The sequence below is a fragment of the Embiotoca jacksoni genome, unplaced genomic scaffold (assembly GCF_022577435.1).
Source record: "Embiotoca jacksoni isolate LCO1_2020_lvr unplaced genomic scaffold, fEmbJac1.0.p SCAF_38, whole genome shotgun sequence".
NCBI lineage: Eukaryota > Metazoa > Chordata > Actinopteri > Embiotocidae > Embiotoca > Embiotoca jacksoni.
In genome coordinates, this window is record NW_027185390.1 from 824,030 (window position 1) to 848,232 (window position 24,203).

Sequence of the window (24,203 nt, forward strand, 5' to 3'; positions counted from 1 at the left end):
GCCGAGCTCGGGCCTCAGCTTTGCTCATTTTGTGCAGATAAAGGCCAAGTTAGGGAGGTGGGAGGAATTCCAGCAATGTCTTGCACTTTGGGGCTGACGTGCAAATGTAACTGCGATTTGACAAAACTGACAGAAATCCCGAATAAGAACGAATAAAATCAATATTTCCTTTCAGCTAAAAATAGTCTTCCATTAGCAGTTATTGAGCATAAGAATTTGCACAAATTCCAACGCTTATTCTATCTCAAATGCACCTCACCTCTATCTTGGATGTTGGCAGTGTTTGAAAATGTGACTGTGATGTTAAAATGATGCCTTTAAATGGGAGGTTTGTGAGCTGTATAATTTTATCACCAGGTTAAAATCAAGCGTGCAAATTCACGCACATGTTTTACAGTTATAACGGACTGAAAAAAAAAAAAAAAGGAACGGATGAAAAGATGGACAATTGTCCACTGCACATCTCTTCCGCTCTCTTTCTTCTCTCTCACTCTTTCTCTCTGAGCCTTGCACACTAAATGTTTAACAGGATCCTTGAGAAAAGCCTCTCCACTTCTGTTTCCGTGGCAACTGGCATGCATTGGAATTGATGACATCTCCTGATCGCCCACTTACTTTGCACTAAAAATGCTCTCCCAGTGAACTTCGCCAATGCCATTTCCCTCGCAGAGAGATGACGCCACTTTTCCCACAGTGGAGTGGAGACGGAGCAGAGGAGGATGAAGAGGCCTTCAATTCTGACAAACATGCCAAACACTTTGATTCTGTTTGCCTGTAAGTACCGGTCGTGCCTTGGACATCGCTGCTTCAGAAGAGCACTGGCGACCAGCTCTTTCAGTAATGTGCGGTCCATCTTTCTAACTTTAAAGAATCCGACATGACAAGGCGAACAGGGTGTCAATAATTCATGGTGTGCTGCTGTGTGCCTGTGGGGTGATTTATATACCTCTCTTATCTATAAGAATCAGGCTCTCAGCATGAATTGTTATCTATTTAGCTCCACCTGTAAGCTGTAAACTTGCTTGAGAGAGAGAGAGAGAGAGTGAAACTTGGTCTTTATTCAGGCCATCTGGTTAAACGTTTTTGTCTAACAGTGTTCCCGTACCTCCCACTTTCATTCTCTCCGTTAATTAACATAGACGGGCAGCCAGACAGCTCCGGGGGCCAGAACCCGTTGCAAGACCGCTCGCTGTCACCTTGTTACCACCGTAATGGGTTCAGACGAGGTCCCTCTGACACAGGAGAGGAGAGGGGAAATGAATTCATGGAGCCTGGCATCGCGTACTTTCCACCTTCCCTTCCTCCTCTCTTTTGCCCTTCCTCCCCCGCCCACCACCTCTCCACCTGCACAGCCTCTGTTGGCACCACGCAACAGAGAGAACATATTCAACATAATCACGCTGCGTGCACCAGCAACCCGATGCACAATTCATTCAGCTTCATTAAAAACCGCACAGGCGCGCGCGCTGACAGAAAATTAACAAACACATTCCTAGAGTGTCCATTAAAATCTATTCATTAACTCTGAGCCACATTTCATCCACTGTTGGTTTTGTTTGTAAGTGTTTACAACTCAACAATACAAATGCAAACACTCAAAAAGCGTTTGGGGGAAGTCAACAGCACCGCGGCGTCTACGGTGGCCTGTTTAAACGTTTGCCCAAGTGCTGCTACCTTTCGACAGCCGGAGGGCCGGGGAGGCGGGCCGCTCTGTCAAAGAGCTGGATGTCATGCATGTGAGCAAGAGGCAAGACACTGCGCTGTCAACCCAATTAGGCTGCCGAGGCACACTCTGACTCCATTCTGTAGGACTTGAAAGAGGTCATGAAAATATAAAACAGAGCCGTTTCCCTTGCTCGCCAAACACACGGACTGGCAACATTTGGATTCATGAAAAGGCAGGAATGTCCTTTATTCTGAAGTCATTGGGGGGGATCGAGGGGGATGGGGGGGGGGGGGGATTGTGCACACAAAACCACTGAGGGAAAATGTGCACACGCAAGGACCAATTAGGAGATGGAAAGACGTGCAACAGGAGATAATTGTCACGAGTTCCTTAAGTTAGAACTGACGACAATCCCGACAATAGCTCACTCATTCGCTCGTCGCCGGAGCGTCAATCTCTCAAAAGCCAGTCCCTCAGTCGCACAAACACTCCACTAAGCAAGTGTTTTGGGTGCTTCATTGTTCTGATTACACACCCAGCACGCTAATTTGTTTGTTTAATCCAATTATTTGGTGACTCTCTATGCCACAGATTTCTCTGTTTTCTTTATCCGGCAGTCAATAATCCTTAACCCCCCTCGGAGCCAGCCGGAGACTCCGTGAATGCCCACTGGCTTGTCAGCCTCGAGTACATGTACTCTGATCAATTGTGCACGCTCGGCGTGGACGTGTGATTGGATAATCTGCACCTCACTGTCTTGACATGTGTGTGTGCGCTAATAGAATCAATATTACAAACAACACCGGCGTATGAAGCTTGAATGCTGATTTGATACGTTGAGAGTTTTCCATCTGAATTCAGTCTTTTCAGAGTAAACAAATAGTTGCAGACTTTGCGTTAGAAACGGTTGAGTGTGTCTTCCTCGTATGTGGTGGTCACTCGATCTCCTGTTCTCGCGGGCGAGCAGAGTTTAGGGTCACTGAAACAAGCCCGGGGGAGGTCGAGGTGCAGTAATGTTGCACTGTGCGTTGTGGATGGACGGTCGGATCCGTCATTCTTTAGCCTGAAGCGCTTGTTGAAAGGGTTAAACGCGCTGACGCATCCGGAGGTAGCCCCACACGCAGAAATTAGGTCACTTAAATCACTCAATTATAGATGTTGACATTGCATGCGCATTGTATGGCTCTAGTGCCGGGATCACAATTCCATGATATGAAATGTTTCCTAATCCTTCCTCCTCCCCTCCGCACCAGAGATCAAAAGAAATGCTGGAATTGCTTCCCATGGCACATTTGAAATGGTTTTTCTGACAGAGTAATACCAAAGTCATTTACCCAGCTGCATTTGGCTTTTGCTATGAATTGCAGAGATGTAGTTTTCTTATTTTGTTTGATGTGCCTGAGCCATGCAGAGGGAGTCACCATTTTAATTTTTGCCATGTGGCTCAAATGAAATACTGACACACGCCTCTGACTTAAATCACCAAGACTGAGTCATGTTACTGAAACCTTGTATTTCCCCTCCCCGTGTTACATGACTATGCTTCTTCATTTTGTTGCGCCGCTCTGTGGATGCTGTTTCCTGGTGAAATGGTTAAGTCTGATCTTGGGAAGGAAACGGAAGGAAAAAAAAAAAAAAAAAAGAAGGTGTGAATGGTTCGCATCACCCCTCGGTAGAAATAACTCCCTTGCCAAACAGTTTCCTTCCAAAGCTAATCTTTTATTTGCATATTAAAGGCGATGAAAGACGCATACAAAACCATAATCCTTAGCTGTCCTTGTGTTTTTCAAGACCAGGCACTTGGTGCACAAAACAGCAACAGAGAGCCTTAGAGAGCGTTGCGAGCAGAAAAAGAGGCCTTTTTCATGCCTATATCACACGCTTTTAAAATCGCTGAGGGTGGCATGCACATTAAACATTATAATCAGACCATATTTGAATTTCAATGCGGCGCAAATGAAAGGTGTTGGAATTGGATTTGGATACTTTTATTTTGGAACTGAACCGGAGTGCATCAGGGGCTGGAACTGGGACAGATGACTTGTCAAAAAAAAAAAAAAATAGCATTAGCATAAACTGCTTGGCTTTGTTTACCACCTTTCCCCCCCCCCCCAACTATTTTTGCCAGATGTGTTTTCATTTAATCTGGGCACACAAATAGGCTGTGGGTTAAAAGCAAATCCAACGGTGTAATGATTGCCCATAATCACCATAGTCCCTTTTAATTAACTGTCTTTTGCAAGTGTGGCGAAAACTGTACGGTCTGCTGAAAGGCGTGTTAATCATTCACCAAGCTATTTGATCTATTTCTCCTCCATCATCTGATTTGTTGATGGGAGACAATAGGATCTCAACAACTCATTAGGCTCTATGTGGATGAAAGATGAGAAAAAAAAGAAAAGAAATAAAGTTTTTGCCAAACAGCAGCTTCACAGTTAAGCTACGGGCCTCATTACACACGCTCAGAGGGTAACACTTCAAGAATCAAACCTAATTGGCTGCCTGAACAATGCATTTTTACTCAGCAATTTATTCTAAGTGTTTTTGATGTCAAATAATATACAGAGGAAACGCGCGTCTGAAGCTGAATTGAGCAGGAGCACTTTTATTGCCCTCTGGGAAGATCACATGCGCAACGTGGGCAAAAGGTTGCGGAGAAAGGAGAGGTTTTTATTTTAATCCTGTTTCGGAGAGAGAGATCGTGTGCGAGGATGTGCTGAGAGCGCACGAACACTCGGTGATTGTGAGGTCGTGGCGTGCCGTGTTGCTTGGCTACCGGCAGGATACAGAGATACGACGCCTACTAACATCTGTAGTGCCGCTCAGTAGCAGAAGATGCTAATAGAGATCTGAAGCTCATTGGATGCTGCGGGCTCTGCACTGCCACGGTAGAGGCACAATCTCGAACGGGTCGCCCGCTTCCAGCCAGAAGTCTTGCATTGTTTTGGCTTAAGAGGCTCTTCGTGTAGTGACACCTTCTGCACGTCATTTAAAAAAAAAAAATTGTTTACTCCTCTTTTGAAAGGAGCAACTTGTGTGCATTCCTCGGACTGAAATCTACCACATTCTCTTTTATTTACCTTTCACACCTTAATAGAATATAATCGTTTCATCAGGCCACCGGGGCCATAAAAAGCCTTTCATGGCTGTGTGATCCACTTTTCACATTTACACAGCTGCTCCTATATGTCACGTAAAAATAAATAAATGAAAAACCCTTCTTGTAAATTATAGATGATGATGATACCCACCACTACTCACTGAGATACAGAGATACACACACACACACACACACACACACACACACACACACACACACACACGCGCAGTACTAATGCAGCACCTCCGTACATATGTTTGTTTCATGAACACAGTGGAGCTGTGGGGGAGGCTGTGCAGTGCCACGCTGCGCTGTGATTGGCCAAAAAGAGAGCAGCGAGAGGCTTATCCCTGGGAGAGGCCTTGGAGATGACAGTGGAACTTAATTAATATGTAGAATTTATTGATCGTTGCACTGCGGGGAAATCTACTGTCATCTTCGACCATTTTTTTGGTCCCCGGAGGAGCGTAAATAAAAGGCCTTAAATATTTCAACTTTGCGCCACATCAAACGCGAGCAATAAACACGACAGGGAAATATGTGACGGAACTTCACTGTAAATCGAGCCAAATGAAATTACAAGGCACGCTTACAGGGAACAGTTCAGCAGAATTTTGAACAGAGTAGATTTTTTTAAAAGCAAATTGGGTGCGTCTTAATTAAAGTAGCGCAAACAATAGGTGCTTTTTTTTTTTTGCTTTGGATTAAATGACATACTTTCCTATGGGCAGAATACCAGGTAATTCCCTGCTAATTATAATAAAAATGCTAAGCAGCGGGATTTGAATGGGACCTGCTTGTATCTTCCGAGTAAAGAACAGTGATGAGAAAATCAGCCAGGGCCTGGAGAATAGAGTCAGCCTGGTTTGTTTCCAAAACTCCTGCAGTGCGTCAGTCTCCTGCAACCAACAAAGGCATACTCCTCAGTGAGTGAGCTTACATCCTTTCTCCGTTCCAAAAGGAGAAAGAAAAAAAAGGGGGGAAACAAAAAATCCTCAAACTTGGCAGGAGTCCCTTGCGACCTGTAAGGATTCACTGTGCCTCTGCTTGTTGCAGAAATAGGTTGATTGTGCTTTGACCAATCCTAGTTTGACTAAAAAAGAAAGAAAAACGAAAGAAAAACGAAACTAAAGAAAATGTACAAAGAGAACAAGAGAGTAGTGTTTTTTGTTCTTAGCTGTCACTGAGTGATGGGGAAACTGTGAACAGGGAATCAACACACTGAGAGGATGTGTTCAAACTTTCCAATAAAGAAGCATTGAGAAAGGCCACACGCTGAGTGCCTGGCTGATGCGAGGGAGCTTGACAGCCTCATCAAATGCCATGTTGTTGGGACACTTCCTGCATTCACAAAAACTTTACCTCTCAAACGAGCACAGCCTCATTGTGCCGGTGTAGGGCCTAATTAAAAATCGCAATTCATGCAGTTTCTTTCACAATGGCGACACTGAAGGCAGCGAAAGGCCACAAACTTCCCAGCTGGGGAATTTTTTCAATGTCCAGTCCTAACAAGCAAATAATTGGCCTACAAGGTCAACCAGGTGGATATGATCTATTTAGCTTGTCCTGATTTGACCCGTACAATGTATGTTACATCTATGTTGTAGCACTAACTGGGTAATGACATATGATCACGTGACCCTGTGCTCTTTTCGTTTTCATGAGGGTCCATCTTGTCAACACTCTTGTGATATTCACAGCAAGGAAAAATGGCACGCAGTGGCACGAGCAATTTAATTTCGTAATAAAAGCATCGATGGTAATTCCATTCTCTAACTCTGTCTGCGGAAAACATACTCATTACGGTATTGAACAGTTGTCTATAATCCACAGTCCTGCTCAGTGTACACATAAATGCACGGGAAAGCTATAAATCTTCTTTCAATTGATTTACTTATCTTTCATCCCTTTCAAATACAAACACACTTTCCCTATTGTTTCTGCACATGGACCGACACCTCCTGCGACTGATATATAGGTTGTTATGGCAACACTGCACTGTGGTGTCTGTGTGTGTGGCAGTGACAATCATGTGGTAAACATAATCTGAAAAGGTTTTTTTTTTTTTTTTTTTTTTTTCTGCCCCAAGCTATCAATCAAGATAAATGATCCCCGAGTAAAGCTATAAGTCCGTGGATATACACTGCATTCTGGTGTACGCAGATGGCTCAAAAAGTCACGTGTGCTCTTCATAAAACAGGGAAAAAAATACATCTAAGTGTGATATAGTTGTATATATATATATATATATAAATATATATATATATATATATTTATTTACTGGAAAACTGTTTGTATTGTCCACTATTTAAGAAGGAAATCCAGCAGGTCTAAGGGCTAATAAAGTTGGGCAAATGACAAGAAACAGTGTTGCCATGTAAATCAATGAACTCCCCTCAAAAATCAAACTTAACGAAGTTGCATCAGCAGAAAACAAAGTTAGCGCGACAATCAATAGAAAACCAATGTACTCCAAGAGTCGCAACTCTGGAATAAAAAAAAAGAAAAGAAAAAGAGAGAGAGATAGAAATCGAGATGGGGGGAAAAAAAAAAAAACTTCAATGTTTGGCTTTTTTTTTTTTTTTTTTTTTAACCGGAGGAAGATATGCTGTCGCTGTTCGAGTGAGACCTTTCATCAAGTAGGGATGTGAGCTATCATTCAGTCCAATCTCACTCCACTCAAACAGATACTGCAGGTCTGCAATTTACAGGCAAAGCATAGCATTTGGTCTCTGGTCCACATATTAGGAGGTAGTATTCTCAAATTAGATCTACAAAAATAAATCTCAGATGCTGCTGCAGAGAGGCTTCACTACTTGAATAAAACAGGTCAGACTTTTGGTAAGCCAAACCAGTTCAAATCTAATGACGGTTATTGGATTAGGCTTCAGTGTTTAGGCTTTAATTATTCTGTGACTCCCCAGTGATCTCGTCTGGCCTCCCAGAGAAAGTCACCAATCAACAGCAGCAATAAGCCTCATTTTCTATGCACAAGAGAAGAGAAACAGACAAGCGTGGTGATGGAGAGAAATGGCGGAGAGATCTGAAGGGACAGCAGAACCACCGAGTTGAAAGACCTTTTTGATTTTTTTTTGGGGGGGGTGGGGTGGGGGGGGGGGGGAGGGGGGAACTAAAAAGAGCAAACTGCCACCTCAGTCGTGACAGAGAAGGAGATACAACCTATGAACACAAACGCGTAAAAAAAAAAAATGGTGCTAAAACTTCCAGACAGCCAGAGAGCGACACAGTGAGGGGGAGCACCCGCATGGATTAATCACACAGAGCAGCCCCAGGTTAAACGTGTGATATTTTTGGGTACAGTCCCATTCCCACCTTCAGGCGATTTGCATAGTACTATGAGACTACCTCTTCATTTCCCCCTGTGGCTCAAGCCTTGTGAGAGCCAGGCAGTCAAAGAATATTAAAATAATTTCCGGGGCCATTGCTGTTTATGTCCAAATTGCCCTAACCTGATTACAAACGTTATGTATTATTTAATTTCCATTTCCACTGTTTTCCTTTGGGGAGTTTTATTTCCCCGTAACCCTTCTCTCTGAAACCTGAGAGCCAGATTTTCTTAAATTAAGCAGTGGCCAGCCTTCTCCATGTTTAAATCCTCTTTTGGACGAAAGCTCATTATCATCCACACATATAATCTCTCAAATTGGTACCAAACGCCCCAGCTGGTTAAAGTGAGCTGCATAATTTGCTAAGGGAGCCTGAAATGGAACGTTATTATCTTCCAGAGAGAAATATTAAAGTAAAGATCATGCAATGTATTGTATTTAATGTTGGATGCCCGCAGACCGTTGAGGTTCCGGGACAGACAGGAAAGCACAACATATAAAGGTGGGAAGAAAATCTGAAATTATTTGAAAATTGTAATCGTTAAAGTTCAAGTTTAAATCTAAATCTAAAGTCTACAAAGTATTTTCAACCCGACACGGTTGTAGTGAACACGTCATATTTGTAGACACATTAGATAAAATGCAATTTCTCTCTATTTCATGTGATTTTCAAGATATTTGTTTTCTTACGCATGTGCTGAGGCGAAAAGAGAAGTGTGTTCGGGGGGGTGTATCTGCTTGATTGACAGGTGTCTGCCACTATTAGCTCTGCCTACACTTCCAGCCTTTCCTAAATCTGGATTTCAGTAAACCCAAATCCAATCTTACCGAGGGCCACCTCCGCCCAAATGCATCAAATAAACAGCTGTAGCCGGATACATCTGTGATCCACAAGGGTGCACTTAAGCTATAAGCACCTCAACCTACAGCCACGAACCACATCTTTGCCAAGCTGCAGCCCTCTGCACCCTTTCCTGGCATTTTTCTCAATTGCTGTGGTGTTGCAACATTATTACAGGTCAGGAAACAGGCCGCAGAGAGACCGCTGCACTCATAAATCAGGTGATTGATCGCCATCCATCTCACACCGAGGGCTGTGGCATGTGTCTCCAAGCCGGAACACATATCCATAGTAACCCCGGTTGTCAAGAGGCCTATATCTGTCACTTGTTGAGTGGCTTCTCCCTCTCTCCCTCCCTCCCTTTCTGGGCAGCGGGAGGGAAACAACTGCATGTGGCAAGCCATTTCATTCCTGATACCATGTGTGTGATCAATCTCCCCTCCTGTGAACGGGCGGCGCAGTGGAGGCAATCATTCAGCGTTTCTGACAGGTATGTGGTATTGACGGAGGGAAGATGAACCGCGGGTATGCATGCGTGCGTGCTAAAACGGGGAGAGACGCAGGGAGAGAGCTTGAACTTCAGCTTTCAATCTAAGCCGAGGTTTCCTGGCTTTATCTTCGAAATATCTTGAAATTGAATGCCCGTTTTTCAGATCCAAAACTGTGACTGTCATTAAAAACCTCAAGTATCCTAAGGAACATTAATAGAGTTGTTACTTCTGCAAGAATTACGCAACGTTCAGTAGTTATCGTGTGTAAAAAAAACTCACAATGGACACAATGGAAACGGTGGCAAGAGTCACTTCTGCTTCTACTGTTCATGCTGACAATTTCCTGTCATATATAACGTCCTTTAATATCAATTACAAAGTCAAGTTGCTGGCTATAATTAAATTTGTGCCGAGCGCTGACGTCCCCTGTTAGGAATCACTGTCTCGTCCAATTAAGAGCGGCCTTATTATTGGTCAAATTGTGAGTAGCCCCATTAATGTGGGGGGAAGAATCTATCCTTTAACTGATGTATTAATGTTGACGTCCTCCCTGAGTCGCGTGGTGCAATGGGTGAGAAGACTGTAAATGTAATTGACTGTCAGGATGTCCTTGATCCTTCCTACTGCAAGAGCGGGAATGGAAAAAAAAAAAAAAAAAGAAAGTGGGCAAAGAGAGGGGGAAAGTATCTGCCGTGGACATACTGTTGAGGATAAATACGAGGGGAGAGACAGATGATGAGCTGCTGCTCTCTCTAATGGGAACCAAGGCGTTGTTGTGGTGGTGTATTTTATTTACAGCTCCTCTTCATCAGAGTGACAAGCCGGGACCTGCGACCATGCTTAATAAAAAAAAAATTAAAAAAGTAGAAGCGGAGAAGAGGATCGTGTATTCCATTTCCAAATACGAACACGTGTCGGACACCGGCTCTTTACATATGCATAAGAAACAGAGTGATGCATCCACCGTGAGTAGGTGTTATGGGTAATATATCGCTGGAATTACTGGGAGACTGTGGAAAGGTAAGCATCATTTGTCAGGGGACTCATCAATGTCTGGCGAAAAAATGGGGACTAATGACTGTACAGCAGAGGGGAGGAGAGAGGCTAAATTTGTCTCAATCAATGTCAAGGAATATCATTGTGAATCTACAGCTGTCACCGGTGTTCGCCGAGGGAACACGTGTTAACAGTTTTGTTAAGGGGCCACTTTAAGCGAATATAGAGTAGAAATGTTACCTTGCACTGCAGGGAGGGAACATTAAATGCCAAGGCAACCAATCAGTGGATGGAAAAGCACGTTGTTTTGGAAGATTGTTGTGAAAGGTGGCTGACAGTCACGCTGTCCAAGGTTCGTCTCATCAGAAATAAGCCGACAGCCCATTTTTGGCCATTCTATTTCAAATTAAAAGCTCATCTCGGTGGCAGTAACATAAGCACAGAAACGTTCCACAACTTGGGAGATCTCAAGCCACTCCACAAACGTATTCTTTCGGCTATTACCCAGAGTTTATGACCGCAGGTGAGGGTAGGGATGGAGACCGACCAATAAATAGAGAGCTTTGTCGTGCTGCTCAGCTCCCTCCTCACCACTTTACAGTGTGGTGCAGTGACTGCATTACTGCTGCTGCTGTTGCTCCTCCCGGCCTAATGAAAAGAAAAGCCCTCGTTTCAAATGAAAAGGCCTCTTGTGTTTCTTTACCCGGTCCGACCGTGTACTAGGTGTCGACTTGGTCCTGTTAAAGTGGTTCCGGGTGTGCATCGACAGTGCACTTGAGCTTTGAGCGCCTCAACCTGCAGCTACACACTATTTTCATCAAGCTGGAGCTTCTATGTGTGGAGCAAACAGTACAATGTTTTTCTTACAAATCAAACAATGGTTAAAATAGTTCAAGCTTAGACTCCCATGTAAACAACAGAAAGTCCAGTCCTCAAAACAGCGGGTATGTTGTTAGCAGACATGCTGTAAAACTGCCTCTGAGTAAGATGCAGTGCAGTGAATCCCTGAGGAGGACAGAAACTCCTGATGTTCGGGAAGAACAGGTAGCTGCATGGAGTAAAACACAATACCAAAGATAAATGGACAGGGCAGAGGTCACGCTGTTACGCATGTAAGTGATGATGTTCATGAAATGCAGATACCTGCTTCAGCATTTAGGAAAAAAATCAGCTTGTTTAGTTGTTTTTGTAAAGCGGATGCGTGCTGTTTTTTGCTATTCTGTATTCACGGCTGTCAGAAGTTATTCTCGGTAACCTCTGAAGCTCCTTCTCGCTCTGATTCTAATCCGTGTTCAGAGGTGAGGAAAAGAATAATGCATAGTTATTACTTCAGAGAGCCTAAAGTGAGACCTTACGTGATCTCTGGAGTTTCTGTTTCATATCAAATCAAATGCAGCCGTGTGGTGCACGGAAGGACGATTCTCCTCCATTCAGCTCACTGCCAACCAACCGAACGAGCTATTTTAAGGACTTATCACGCAGCTCTTCCAAGCATCTATTGTATAGTGCTACACAAGGAGTCAACAAGGGAGCCTATTGTGTTTAAGACAGGAGCACAGTCGTTTTATTTTACATGGATTGCTCAAATCTAAAAGACACAATTCCCTTTTGATTGCACAAATTCAGCAGACTGACTTCTTAATTTTCATAATTTTGCTCTGCATACTGAATATTTGCCAAACGGTGGCTCATGGTAACCTCTTAACATATTTTTCCCACCTTTAAATGTCAGCGGTTACCGTCGGCAACTTGAGTGCTGAAGGAAGAGTTATGGTTAAACGGAGGCGGTAAGTAACCCGTGACCCTCCTATTTCATTCGTCAATACTAATTTCAATGTGAAATCATCAGGTGCTCCTTTTCCAGGAAGCCTCACTGCAGAACCGCAGTCTTGTAGTGTTGCTCTACAGAGAGACAAAATAAATTGTTGAGTGCCTCGCCGAAGGCCAATTTGACAGCGGCTGTGTCACTTGCTCACATTTCCCACGCAGATTTCCCCCTCTGGGAAAGTGACGAGTCCACTTCTCTAATCTTTGCACCCTCTGCCATCACAGATCTGTTAAACTGCGATGTGCACGCCGACCACAAACAACGAGCGCCGATTTCACTGGGAATTCAAATCCCTGCTGCAACCAGTGAAGCAAGACACATCACAGAATCACACAGTGCTGCTTCAGTGTTGTCCAAAAACAAGTCCGATTCGAGTGAGTGTCAGTCTAATGAAAGAGCAAGGTCGTTATTTCTACACTCGTCGTTTTGCACTGAAAGGTCAGAAGCGGATCAGCAACACCAGTTTCTACACGGACAAGAGCCTCAACACACCAGAATGCAGTGCAGCTACAAGATGCTTCACGTCACAGAATGAAATAGAACTGGTACGTCATGGTTAGAACATCGCTGACCGATATATACAGCAGTGTAAATGCACCCGAGAGCAGATTTGTACTTCAACATCTAACTTGATGTGCTGTATCAAGCAAAAATATACATAATTATTCTGTTCGCCCAACCATTCAGGCCGCATCAGCATTCTAACAAAGAGGAACCACAGCAGAGGACAAATGGATACGTTCTCCCCTACGTGTGCATGCTGAGGATTAGTGTGGCAGATATGCGTTGTATGTTTTTGCACTGTTCCACACCGGGTACAAATGCAGACAAAGCATTACTCAAAGACGAGTGTTTTGAATTTAATAATCTACAGATAATAGCGGGGCACCGAATCTGTATGCAAGTGTTTGTGTGAGCCAGCGAAAAGGGAACGCCAGTGAGATAGTGGATTCATTGTCCCTGTGGAAGTCAATCAAGTCGTTTCATTTCCTTTAATGGGCTGACACTTAGAGATTTGATAGTCTACAGTGGATGTCGTTGCAATTGCGGGTGCAATTAGAAAAAAAACACTACTGCAGCTCAGTTTACCTTATGACAGATTCAATTAATGATTTGTTTGATCATTTTAAAGTTGAGCTCCGTGTTTGTTGTTTTTCCTCAGTTTCCTTTTGAGTGTTCGGATTTAAATGGAATTAGTGTCAAAGTATTTGGCTGCAAAATGGAAAATAGAAACATGACAAGTAAAACCTTCACACCTGCATCACATAAGCCAAACCAAAACTTAAATTGTCTGCAGGATTTTAACAATACGTAACAGGTTCGTCGCAGTGGATATCACACGAAATGAGTGCCAGGCTTTCTATCGGAAGAAAGAAAAAAAAAATCCATACCGCAATTGAAGTTTTGGGTTTTAAACCAGACTATAAGCCTTATTTTATACAATCTGCAATACACATGTGGCCCAACAAACTGCACAAGATTTGTCTCCCTAAACCCTGAAAGATATTTCTCTGAAAACATACCTGCAACTGTATCGAACTGGGATACTCACCTTCTCGCCCCCGCTGCTTCTTTCTGTTCCATAAAAATGAAAGCAATGCAATTTCAAAATGGCTTTCAATGCCCAGGATCCCTTTTTTTTTTTTTTTTTTTTTTTTTTTTAACAATGGTGCTCTAACTTGCAACCAGCATGACTTCTAATAAAGCCGTGCAATCTAAAATAGAAGGAACAAAGGACGGGGGTCTGGCTCGAATGGGGTGTTCATTTATCAGTGGACACGATTCAAATCCTTGCCCTAGGCAATGGCTCGTGAAGCATCCAAAGAGATAGCCCGTAGGGACTTCTGCTGGAAAAGCAGAAAACCCTTTGATGAGCCTTGGGCCATTTCTGCACCTGTGTCTAATATGCATGGGTAAAAACCCAGACGCAACCAGCCGCTAAGACAGTATAAGAAAAGAAAATGGACTGGCAAAAGACTTCCCTTATGTACGCCAAAGCAGATGTTCCACTAAATTGCAAGTGTCCTCCATTATAAAGTCATTGTTCTTGAGCCATGCAACAATCATGTTAACATATGGATGATAGTACAAAGTCCACAGCTACATCCTTAGACACAACGTGCTTCGTGGATCCAAGAAGTAACTCACTCACACACTCTTTCAGTCACTGAAACAAGATCATTGGCTCACCTTCTGTCAGCGGTACTACAATACATAACTTCTCAAGCAGTGTCCATTGCACCTACAGTTAATGGTTTTAAATAGCACAGAAATACTGATGAAATATCTGTAAAACTGGAGGTTTGAGCCGAAAAGAAGGCCAACTTCAAACACTGAACTGATGGTCCGAGGTTGTTACATGGAAATGATGTCACAAAACAAACTCTCAGTATGTAATTAGTGGAGCAAACCAGAGTGAACAACCCTCTGTCTTTATCTCCTATAACAAATTCTAACAAAATTATGCCTTGAAACTCGATTCTTCTATCATTGTCTGAACCTCTATTTAAATAACTGAATACAATTTAAAAACGATGCTGTTTAATAGACAGTTTTTCATCACGACTATCTGGAGTCTCCCAGTACAAGAGCACAAAACCGTGTGATCCCTGTGCTGTTGAGTTAAACATGATTTGTGCTTTAAGATTAAAAAAAAAAGAGCCTTATTGAAATCTCAGTAGGTTCCAGGGAATCAAATGCCTTTGCCAATTAATGTAGCTCTTGTAGCTCTGCCTGAGTAAAGTAGTTTTTAGTAATTTTCCTCTATTTTTTTTTTTTTTTTCATTAAAAAAGAAAGTAGAAGGAGATGAGACTTACCCGAGCCTCTCTTCGACACCACTTTCAGGCAATGGACCACAACAGCATGAAGCAGGATCAGAAGAGGGATGGGAGCTTTCATTTTTTTTTTACCAGTCCTGTGAACAAACAAAAGCTTGAGTTATAATTTCATACCGAGGCAAGCTGTGAAGACACCAAAACCATCCAAAACATCAAGACAAAACCAAGAGATAATGATTTTGGTAAGAGGTGCTTGATCAAAGCTCATATATAGAAAATTTCAAGCCTTGAGCCAATAAATACAGAGCTTCGACACGCCTTAAGGTCATCTGGAGAAAAATCTCACCCCTCGATGTGCAAATTTTGTTTGTTTGTTTGCCTCTGCGTTATTCATATTCAATCTCTTCAAGGACTTACTGTATAATCAGGGCGAGGCTGTTGATACAAATGTTAAGACTCATCTCTATCAAGGCTAACGTGGCTTTGCTGCTTTGTCAGCTACCTACAGCGCTAATCCCACTCCTCTCCCAACCAACATGACAGAATCAGGTGCCCACTAAGATCAGGGTTAACATAATTGTTTGGGAAAGCTGTGTGAGAGGTGGATAAAGAGAATCTGGCTCGATATGATGAGCGCTACAAAAACTGTGGCTTGTAGTGATGACAATGGTGATGGTAATAGGAATACGTGGTAATTCTAAAGCTATCACTGTCTATGAGTGTGCCAGAATGATGAACAAAAACCCAATCAAATGTCACTGGAAGTGTTTGCATTTTGGGATATCTTACTGCAATATTAAAGACCAGCATAACTATCAGATTTTGGTAGATTAAGAAACTGCAGTGCAGAAATGCCATCATTAACTGAGGTACAACAATATGTCCTTGTTTGTACAGAAGAGAGCACAAACAAGTTTAATTGTTAACAATCTCCCTCTCAGAATATGTCTCAGTCATTGCATTCACAGCTTTAAGGAAATCTGAATAGTTGAAGAGTTTTAATCAACGTGTATCAACATGTCAATTCTTCAAATAAGGACATTGTGGAAAATGGAAATCTTTAAATCACATTTTTGACTCGATACTATCTTTGTCACCCTTGGAATGAACGTTGCTTGATTCGATAATTATTTACACCTTCCAGCAAATCATAAAAGGAGACGCAAATATGGCAAAAAAAGTTCATTGCAGTCAAACACGGGCCTGAAGTTCATTAAAGTGAAGTGGTCATTCAGATTCCTCAGAGAAACACTTGCTCGTCAAGTCCGTCCATGTGACGTATAATTCATCCTTTTGTTGGGATACTAATTCATCTCCTGTGCACAGGCAGAAGTACCATCTCTGCTTCAGCTGGACAAGATGCCCGTGGAGGCTACAACGACGCCGCCATTGGCATTTCAGTCACGACAAAGATGCTTCTCATAAATTCCACAATGCTGCATCAGAAAGCCTTTGAGGGGGAAACCCTGAAAGGCCACAATAATCCTTAAGATACTCGGAGGCATGTGAAACTGGCCAGCAGCCAAAGAAGGCGACATTGCCGTGTTCTCCTCGTCAAAGGCCTATTGTCACCAGCCCCTTGCTCGCTGCAACCAATGCCACGTCGGTTCAGCTACATTCCACGACGCAAAAATCTTATCTTTTTAATTAGCTTTCCATGTTGGGTGCAAGTCTGCAACATTAGCACAAAACCTGTGGTCTCTCTTTGGTTGGAGCACAGAAGAAATGACTGAATCACCAGTTCTGCTCGGCACCCCTCCACCTCGCAGTGATATCCCGGACTGCCACGCATCAAAGACGCGCTCTTGTGATGCCCTGTAATTAAAACAAAATTGTGGATACCGACTACATTGACGAGGACGCACCGTGGGTCGTCTTGTGTCGGCTGCACCGATCACACTCTGCAGTGCTGCATGTCAGCACAAAGTGCAAAGCGGAGTGGATATAAATAAATCAAATATTCAGTGAGTTCGATAATATTTAGTGTCGTACGTGGAGCCAGGAAGGTGACGTGATTGGTGGTAAACTTTAAGTGGTGCTGAGGTTTCTCGCAGCCTGAGGGAGGAGGCCGCCCGCAGCGTTCCCAAGCCCTGCATCTCCTGCCAGACGAGCAGCGGGGTAAACAGACTCCTCCTGGACCAGATGATGTCCTTCGCTGTTCTCCAGGCTCTGCATGTGCGAGCTCGTGTTCCCAGTGTCGGACAGGGATGCAACAATGATGATGTTCTGCCGGGCGCCGTGTGTGTGTGGTGGCAGGATAGTTTGGATTGAACCTGAAAGCACACAGTTGTTTTGGAGTTATTTTGTGGAGCTGTGTTTGTCAAACCAAGCAGCGTGCGATGGGGATGTCCTGACTCAATTACTGAAGGTAGTACCTCTGTGAGCTTGTCAAACAACACTCGGACATAGGTGCTGTTGTTTTTAAGGTGTGACGGCTGAGCGGAGGTGCCATCCCCTGTGGATCTTGTTGCACCAAATGCAGTCTAGTTGGAGATCCCTGACAAGCTGGTCGTGTGGGCTCTTCGTAGCGAGGGTGGTGAGTACTATAGGTGGCTAATCATCGAGGCAGAAGCTACAGACTGTTTTATACAGGTGAGAAGCTTTCTTGCGAGAGTGATGTGTGTAATATGCTGGTTAAGACTTCAACTAAATGTCCGTCGTATATGGCGAGCACTACGTTCACCATAAGTGATGTCTTTCCCCCTGTCATTACTGAGATCAAAGCATGCTTAAGAAGGTGTTGAGCTCATGTCGCAGCCGGGCCTCTCGTGTATCGGTGCAGGCATACTTTTGTAATCCATGATTGCCCAACCGCATGTTCATGTGGTTCTTCTTTGACTTTCGGTTCCTTTTCGAGAGGCTGATTGATGCTTTAGCTTTGTGCCCGGGAGGGCTGCTTTCTGCCTCGATCTGCTGCCGTCGTACCAGCTCAACTATAAAGAGCCTTCTTTTTGAACACGACAGGTCCTTAACCCTAAAGATTCTATCGCCTTTTCCCCTATCGTCACGATAACGCGGTTGATGTATGTTCCCCTTTGCTGCTGCAGTTCCAACACTATACAATTTCACAACTGATTTTACCTACAGCTTGAGTAAACTGACACGTAAAGACGGGTAAAGTGTCTGTTCTATCGACCAGTCTTGTTTGAATACACTGTCATGGCTTCATTGTGTTCCATTAGGTAGATTTCTGGAATGTTTCCCACAAATCCTACAAAAAATTTGGCTGTATTAACTTGTCTGCCTCTGATGCTGATGGAGTGTGTCTTCAGAGTGCGGCCACCTGTCTGACGACAGCCCCTCAAGGGCTTATCAAGGTCAAACCCTCAACTTGTTATCGGTAATCATGGAAAGGGTGCTGATGTATTATTGTCGCTATCGTCTTACTTTTTGGCACATGGTTATTAGCAAGTGAGTAGTGAAATATTCAGTGCGGCTGTCTAACTGTCAGAGATATGATCAGAAACACAATAGAGCAGAAAAAAAAGAAAAAAAAAAGCAAGAGGAGTTATCCCCCTTTAAGGAATGAATGGAGAGTAGGTGTCCAAGAAAAAAATATGACATCTTGGACGGAAAAAAAAAGGTGCTCCCTTAAAAATCCCACTGTGAAAGCTTATCCTGTCAAGCATCTCATCGTGCACCATTCTTTAAAGACAAGCTCATCCAAAAGGTGCTGTCACCTGCCTCTGATTCTTTGATTGTTTTTTCCTCAAGCATCCACTTTCTCCCCTCCCTGACAGTGTTTCCTCCTCGGCGGATTCATCCAAAATTCAATTACTTTCGAGGAGGGTTCGGCAAGAGAAATGGGGCACTCTCTCAACACTCTCGGGGTTCAGAGTTAGCCTCGAGGAATGCGTCTCCCTCTCGCACCCGCCACGCAAACAATTTCAGCAATCTACGACCGAGGCTTTACCGCTTTACTACAGCTTGCCAGATGGATATTGAGATGATGATTTATACGGATCCCTCATTTCAAGTCTCTCTTGCCCTGTCACGCATTTTCTCGGGCTGTTCACACCGAAGGCCCTTCGTGCTCAATTCTGAACCGCTGCCATATCTGATGTTTCTGGATGACTGTTCATATCTTTGTAGGGTGTCACCCAGACACCAACGAGAACTGACAGCAAGGAGGCGATCGCAGACATCCGTTTGTTTGGTACAAACTCTACCGATTGTTCGGGAAAACATGTCAGACGTGCGGCTGCCAAATTTGGATTGAATTGAGGTGTAAAACTTGGACAGTTTGCTTCTTTTTGGTCTTCCGTTGAGCTTCCTGATCCTACATGCAAACACTGGCGCAGCCAATCTGCCACGGGTGTCAAAATTGTGAAAGCATTTCATGAAAATACCTACAGGCGATGTCCTTGGTATCTATGTAAGATGGACAAATCTGAACATATTAGCCTGTTTATTTGATGTATTTGGTATATTCTATGTATCATACAAATTCCTAACTCCTAAATATGAGCAGCATTATGGGTCATGTGATTGGACTCGCATAACGCAATAAAAAATACTTAATTACATGAAGTGAAACACTCAAGGTGGCAGAATGTGTCTCCGCTATTAAACGCCACTACCCCTCCCCCTCACCCCCTCCCGCTCCACCTCCCACATCACCCCCTTCCACCTACCTCCAGTCGGAAAATGTATATGTACTCCGTTTGCTTAGTTATTAACATTTCTATTTGTGAGAAACACTTTTCAAGCCCTTACACCTTTGGCTGACGCACACACACCCACACAAGTCTGTGCTCTCTTCGCTGAATTATTCCATTTCAGATTATCTAATAACCCTGCAACCACCAGCCGCCATGTTCTTGACATGCCTGCAGGAAAACAGAAAGAAAAGGTTGATTTCTCGAACGCAATGAACGTCTCTAAACATTTGTCTTTAAAAAAAACAAAAAACAAAACATAAAGTGCACAGCCCATTTGTTCCCTGGGAACAGCGAGAGCAAACAACATGACACATCAAGAGCACAATCAACAGATGAATAAGGAACAACCAGATATACCATGTGTAGCAACTTGTATTTTCATAATCTGCTAATTTGTCTCTGTGTACTAGGGATAAAGTATTTTTTACAACAGCATATCTAAGTAGCTGCCTAGTAACACATTTACTGGCTATGTGCTTCAAAATGTGGATCTCTTAACCATCCAGCCACAATACACCGCCACAGCTGGCTTTATCTCCATCAGGGTGTTGAGGTCACGCAGTCCCAATTCATCCAGCGCATACAAGCTGGCAGGTCTGAACGAACGACAGCATTTAAAGCCGTGGGAGGGAGAATGGGTTGACACATGCACAGCACCCAAGAGGTGGACGAGCAACCAAAAGAATGTCTGTCAGATGCTGACATTCCTCCCCCACATTTTCTATGTTCCTTTAACAGTCAGTTAGTCAAGGTAACATATATTTAATGCCATTTTTTTTTTTTTTTAATCTCCCCATGAGATTATTAACATGTTGTTCCAAAGCCCTCTGCTCCTCTGAATCAGGAAAGATGTACAACTCAACTCAACAAATGACCAAATAAACGTCTAGTCTGCAGAATTCGTTAGCTCTTCATTTGGCCTCAATAGTTCCAAGGCCACGTGAAGCGACAGAAACCGCTCTCTGTACACGGCAGATGCAACGTATAATTTATACTTTATATTTTTGGTCTCGGGAGCTGCAGGCCACCAGTCAGGTGGAGAAAACCACTTGCAATGAATTCTATGGACACGCACGCACACACGCACACATGCATGCACACATATACAAAGTGTCTTTGCGGTCACGTCCGATTCTTAGTCCCATTCCCTGAGCTGCCTGCTAACTAGATTCTTTATCCCGCCTGGCTGTCAGGGAAATAAGGATGACATTAAATGAACGGAGCTCTCTCTTTGGATATTCCAGGCCAGGGCTAAGAGGACCGAGGGAGAGCCTGCTGGAGTTTCTAAGAGGACGAGGTGAAAGGGGAAGGCAAGATGAATGAGAGTAAAAAAAAAAAAAAAAAAAAGGGAGGAGAGGGTGAGGAGAAGGCTACCATGAGGCAGTATCATGTGATTGTGCCAAGCAGCACAAAGAGAAGCTAATAACTGGGGAATATTTGGGTAACTGTAGATTTATATTCAAAATATCCCCAATTTGCATCGCAGTAATTAACATCAGAGAGTTACTGAGTTGTCTCTATAAATTGTGTTGATGTGATTTAAAACATCATGCCAATTTATAGCGTCTACACAGCAAATTTGCCAGTGTAAGTTTGTCAAAACAGAGACAATTATAGGGCTGTCAGAGAGTTGTTGGTTCTCTCACAGATGCTACGGGCAGTAAAACTGCTCTTCAAACGGTCTACAACTTTCAAATGAACTTTGGATATGGATTTATAGCAGCACAGCAGTGATGATTCACACGCTGAAAAATAAAATGTGCCACTTTTTCTGCGGATGTCCGATGGTGTCGACGGTAAATGTGGTCAATTAAAAAAAAATTCTTCGCGCGTCTCGGGAAGCGTCTGCAAAAACCCGTCACTCCTTCGGCGTCGGTGTTGTCATTTGACTTGCACAGGGGTGTAGTTGGTGGCTGCAGGAACTCCAGTTTAACTGGTAAAGGTCACCAGAGGACGTGCTCCGGAGGATCTTGTCACTTGCACTGCAACTGACGGCGTTGCCCACAGTGAACATGGCATTCCATCTCTTTTGATCTACACAAACAATATTGTCTTGAGGCCTCCTGTTTTTTTTTTTTTTTTTTGATGGATGGGTGCTACAAAGGAGCCCAAGTGTTTTGTGTCAGAAGCTCCCGTGCAATGCGTCCTGGTACGTGTAGGCCCGACTGGCACGTCTCTGTGAGCGTAGAAATGTAGACAAACTCTTCTTGGTCCATGTGGCACACAATGAGGAATCTCTTGCTTCATTTGATTTGTGTCGTAGAATTCGGCTGCAAGTAAAACTCAAGTGCACATCTTTCTTCCCCCCCTTGGTTTCATCTTGATGTCAATCAAAATCTCAAACACGGTCAGTGTTCAAGGTTTGAAATGCGATCCACCTTAAGAGGAAGCTCGCAATAGCACTGAATGACACTTGTAAAACCTTGTGGTGCAGGGTTATCTCGAGTCTAACATTAGCTGCGTCTATCTATAGCAGCAGTAGGTGCAGGTGTAGAAAGAGAAAATGCTAAACAAAAATGAAAAACTCCTCAAGCTTAGGTGGAAACTTCCAATGGCAGCAATTAGATATTCAGAGGCTGAAGCTGTTTCTCTCTTTATCTCTCTCACACACAACGTCGAACACACATTTTTTACTCAGCACCTAAATTTAAATCTGTGACACTGAGACTGATCTGCTGCTGAACCGATGAGTCTCCAGCTAACTCTACAGTATGCTAATGCTATTCATTGGAGAGCATCAAAGTCTGAGTTCTTCAAGGAGCTCTGACTTTAAGAAAGTAAAAAAAAAAAAAACTGCATATTTTACAGTATAACAGCAGGAAGAGATTTCATTGGGTGCATCTTTAAATGCAGTCGACATCCTCGTATGACCGAGCAACAGATTAAAGAGAAATATTAATCACAATCAATAAAATGGTTAACTTAAATGTTCTTGAACCATAAAACTGCAGAAATTAAAAACCTACAAAAATGAGAAATAATGCCCTGGCAGATTTTTGCAGTTTGCCAAATCACTTGAGCCGAATGTGCCATCTTGTCAGAGCAGCAGAACCGTGGGCTGATTTAAGGGGGAATGAAAGAGGATTGTCAGATTATTAACACAAGTTAATAAGCGCCTACCCTACAGCAACTGGAATCATTAAGGCTGCGAAACATTTATCTCGCTGATTTAAAAAAAAAAAAAATTAAAAAATCAAATCAGTTACTTGGAAGAATCAGCTTGAGCGAAAAGCACAGCAAATGCACATTCCAGCCGGCAGCAAGAAAACAAACAAAGCCTTTGAACAAATTATCAGTCTTTCTTCTAACAAACAATGTGCTTGAAATTGTACAGTCAATTGATCTGACTGTGTTTGTAGCGGTGGTTGATATTGCTTGGAAGTACTTCAGCGTTCATTATTGATGAATACACAGTGCAAAGGATAATAATGGATGTGCAGATGTGAGGCCTGCGCCTTTCAAATGAATTGATTGAAATAGACTATACGCTACAAGGCAATCTGTTTCATGGGTAAATAAAGCAATGCCCACTCCCCACAGGACAGGTGCTCTAAATGCACTCAGCAAATATTTGTTTAAATACACTGCATACAGCAAAATCACATGTACACACACACACACACACACACACACACACACACACACACACACAGCCAATGTGGAAACTATTTGTCTTAAGTGCATCTTTTCTCTGAAAATGTCTGTTACATGTCTGAACTTAACAGCCCTGCAAGCAAAAATAAACGTAAGAGCTCAGGCGAGCAGACATGCTGTAGCGACCACTGAGAGCTGAGCGGCGCAATGCAAATAAGCTTTCACACAATAACAGACGACCCACATCTCCATGCTAGGCAGCCGAGATTCAATATCGGAGGACGAGAAGTGCTGCGTCCCCAGGCCCATTCTGGTAAAGTGGGCCATAAATCAAGGACCCTGTTGAGAGCCGGTCTCTGTGGGTCTGGTCCGGGGTGGGTGGAACAGAGCGGTGCACTGGCTGGGAAAAAGGCAGACCGGTAAACCCCCCTCCCCCTCCCCTCCCTCAGCTGCAACGCAAAGGGTGTTTCAGCTGCATAAAATTATGACCATCATTAGCCAAACTGCGGATTAGATTATTACCGAAACTGTTATGTTTAAATACATAGATGATGCCGTGGCTCGGCCATGGGTGTAACGTAAGTGGGTTAAACTGTCTGTACAGTACTTTTTAATGGTTATTGTTCTTACATTTCAAACCTCAATGTAGTAATGAGTGCTGGAAAATGGAGACAATCATAGGAAATGACTTGAAAATTAGCTGACTATAGCTTCCTGGCATCGGCTCTTACTGAAGCCAAAGAAAATGCAGGGTCATCCAACAATGAAACGTCACTTGGCTCATCTTCAGCCAGAATACAATGCAGGCTTTGAGGGTATGTTTGTCAAGTGAAAAGCAGACTTCTTGTATTGCAATCTGCAAAACTGAGGATACCATTTCATGCACAAAATGGTCAATATA

The 24,203-nt window shown here is 43.3% G+C and overlaps 1 protein-coding gene across 1 annotated transcript in view; it reads right to left on the reverse strand.

Moving 5' to 3' along the window:
• The window catches only part of LOC138208481 (interleukin-1 receptor accessory protein-like 1-B), a gene marked incomplete at its 3' end in the record, with an annotated part of 158,733 nt that overhangs the window by 128,120 nt on the left and 6,410 nt on the right, over window positions 1-24,203 (reverse strand). Inside the window, 1 exon segment of the mRNA XM_069166364.1 lies at window positions 15,087-15,184. Coding sequence (XP_069022465.1) covers window positions 15,087-15,168 — 82 coding nt within the window.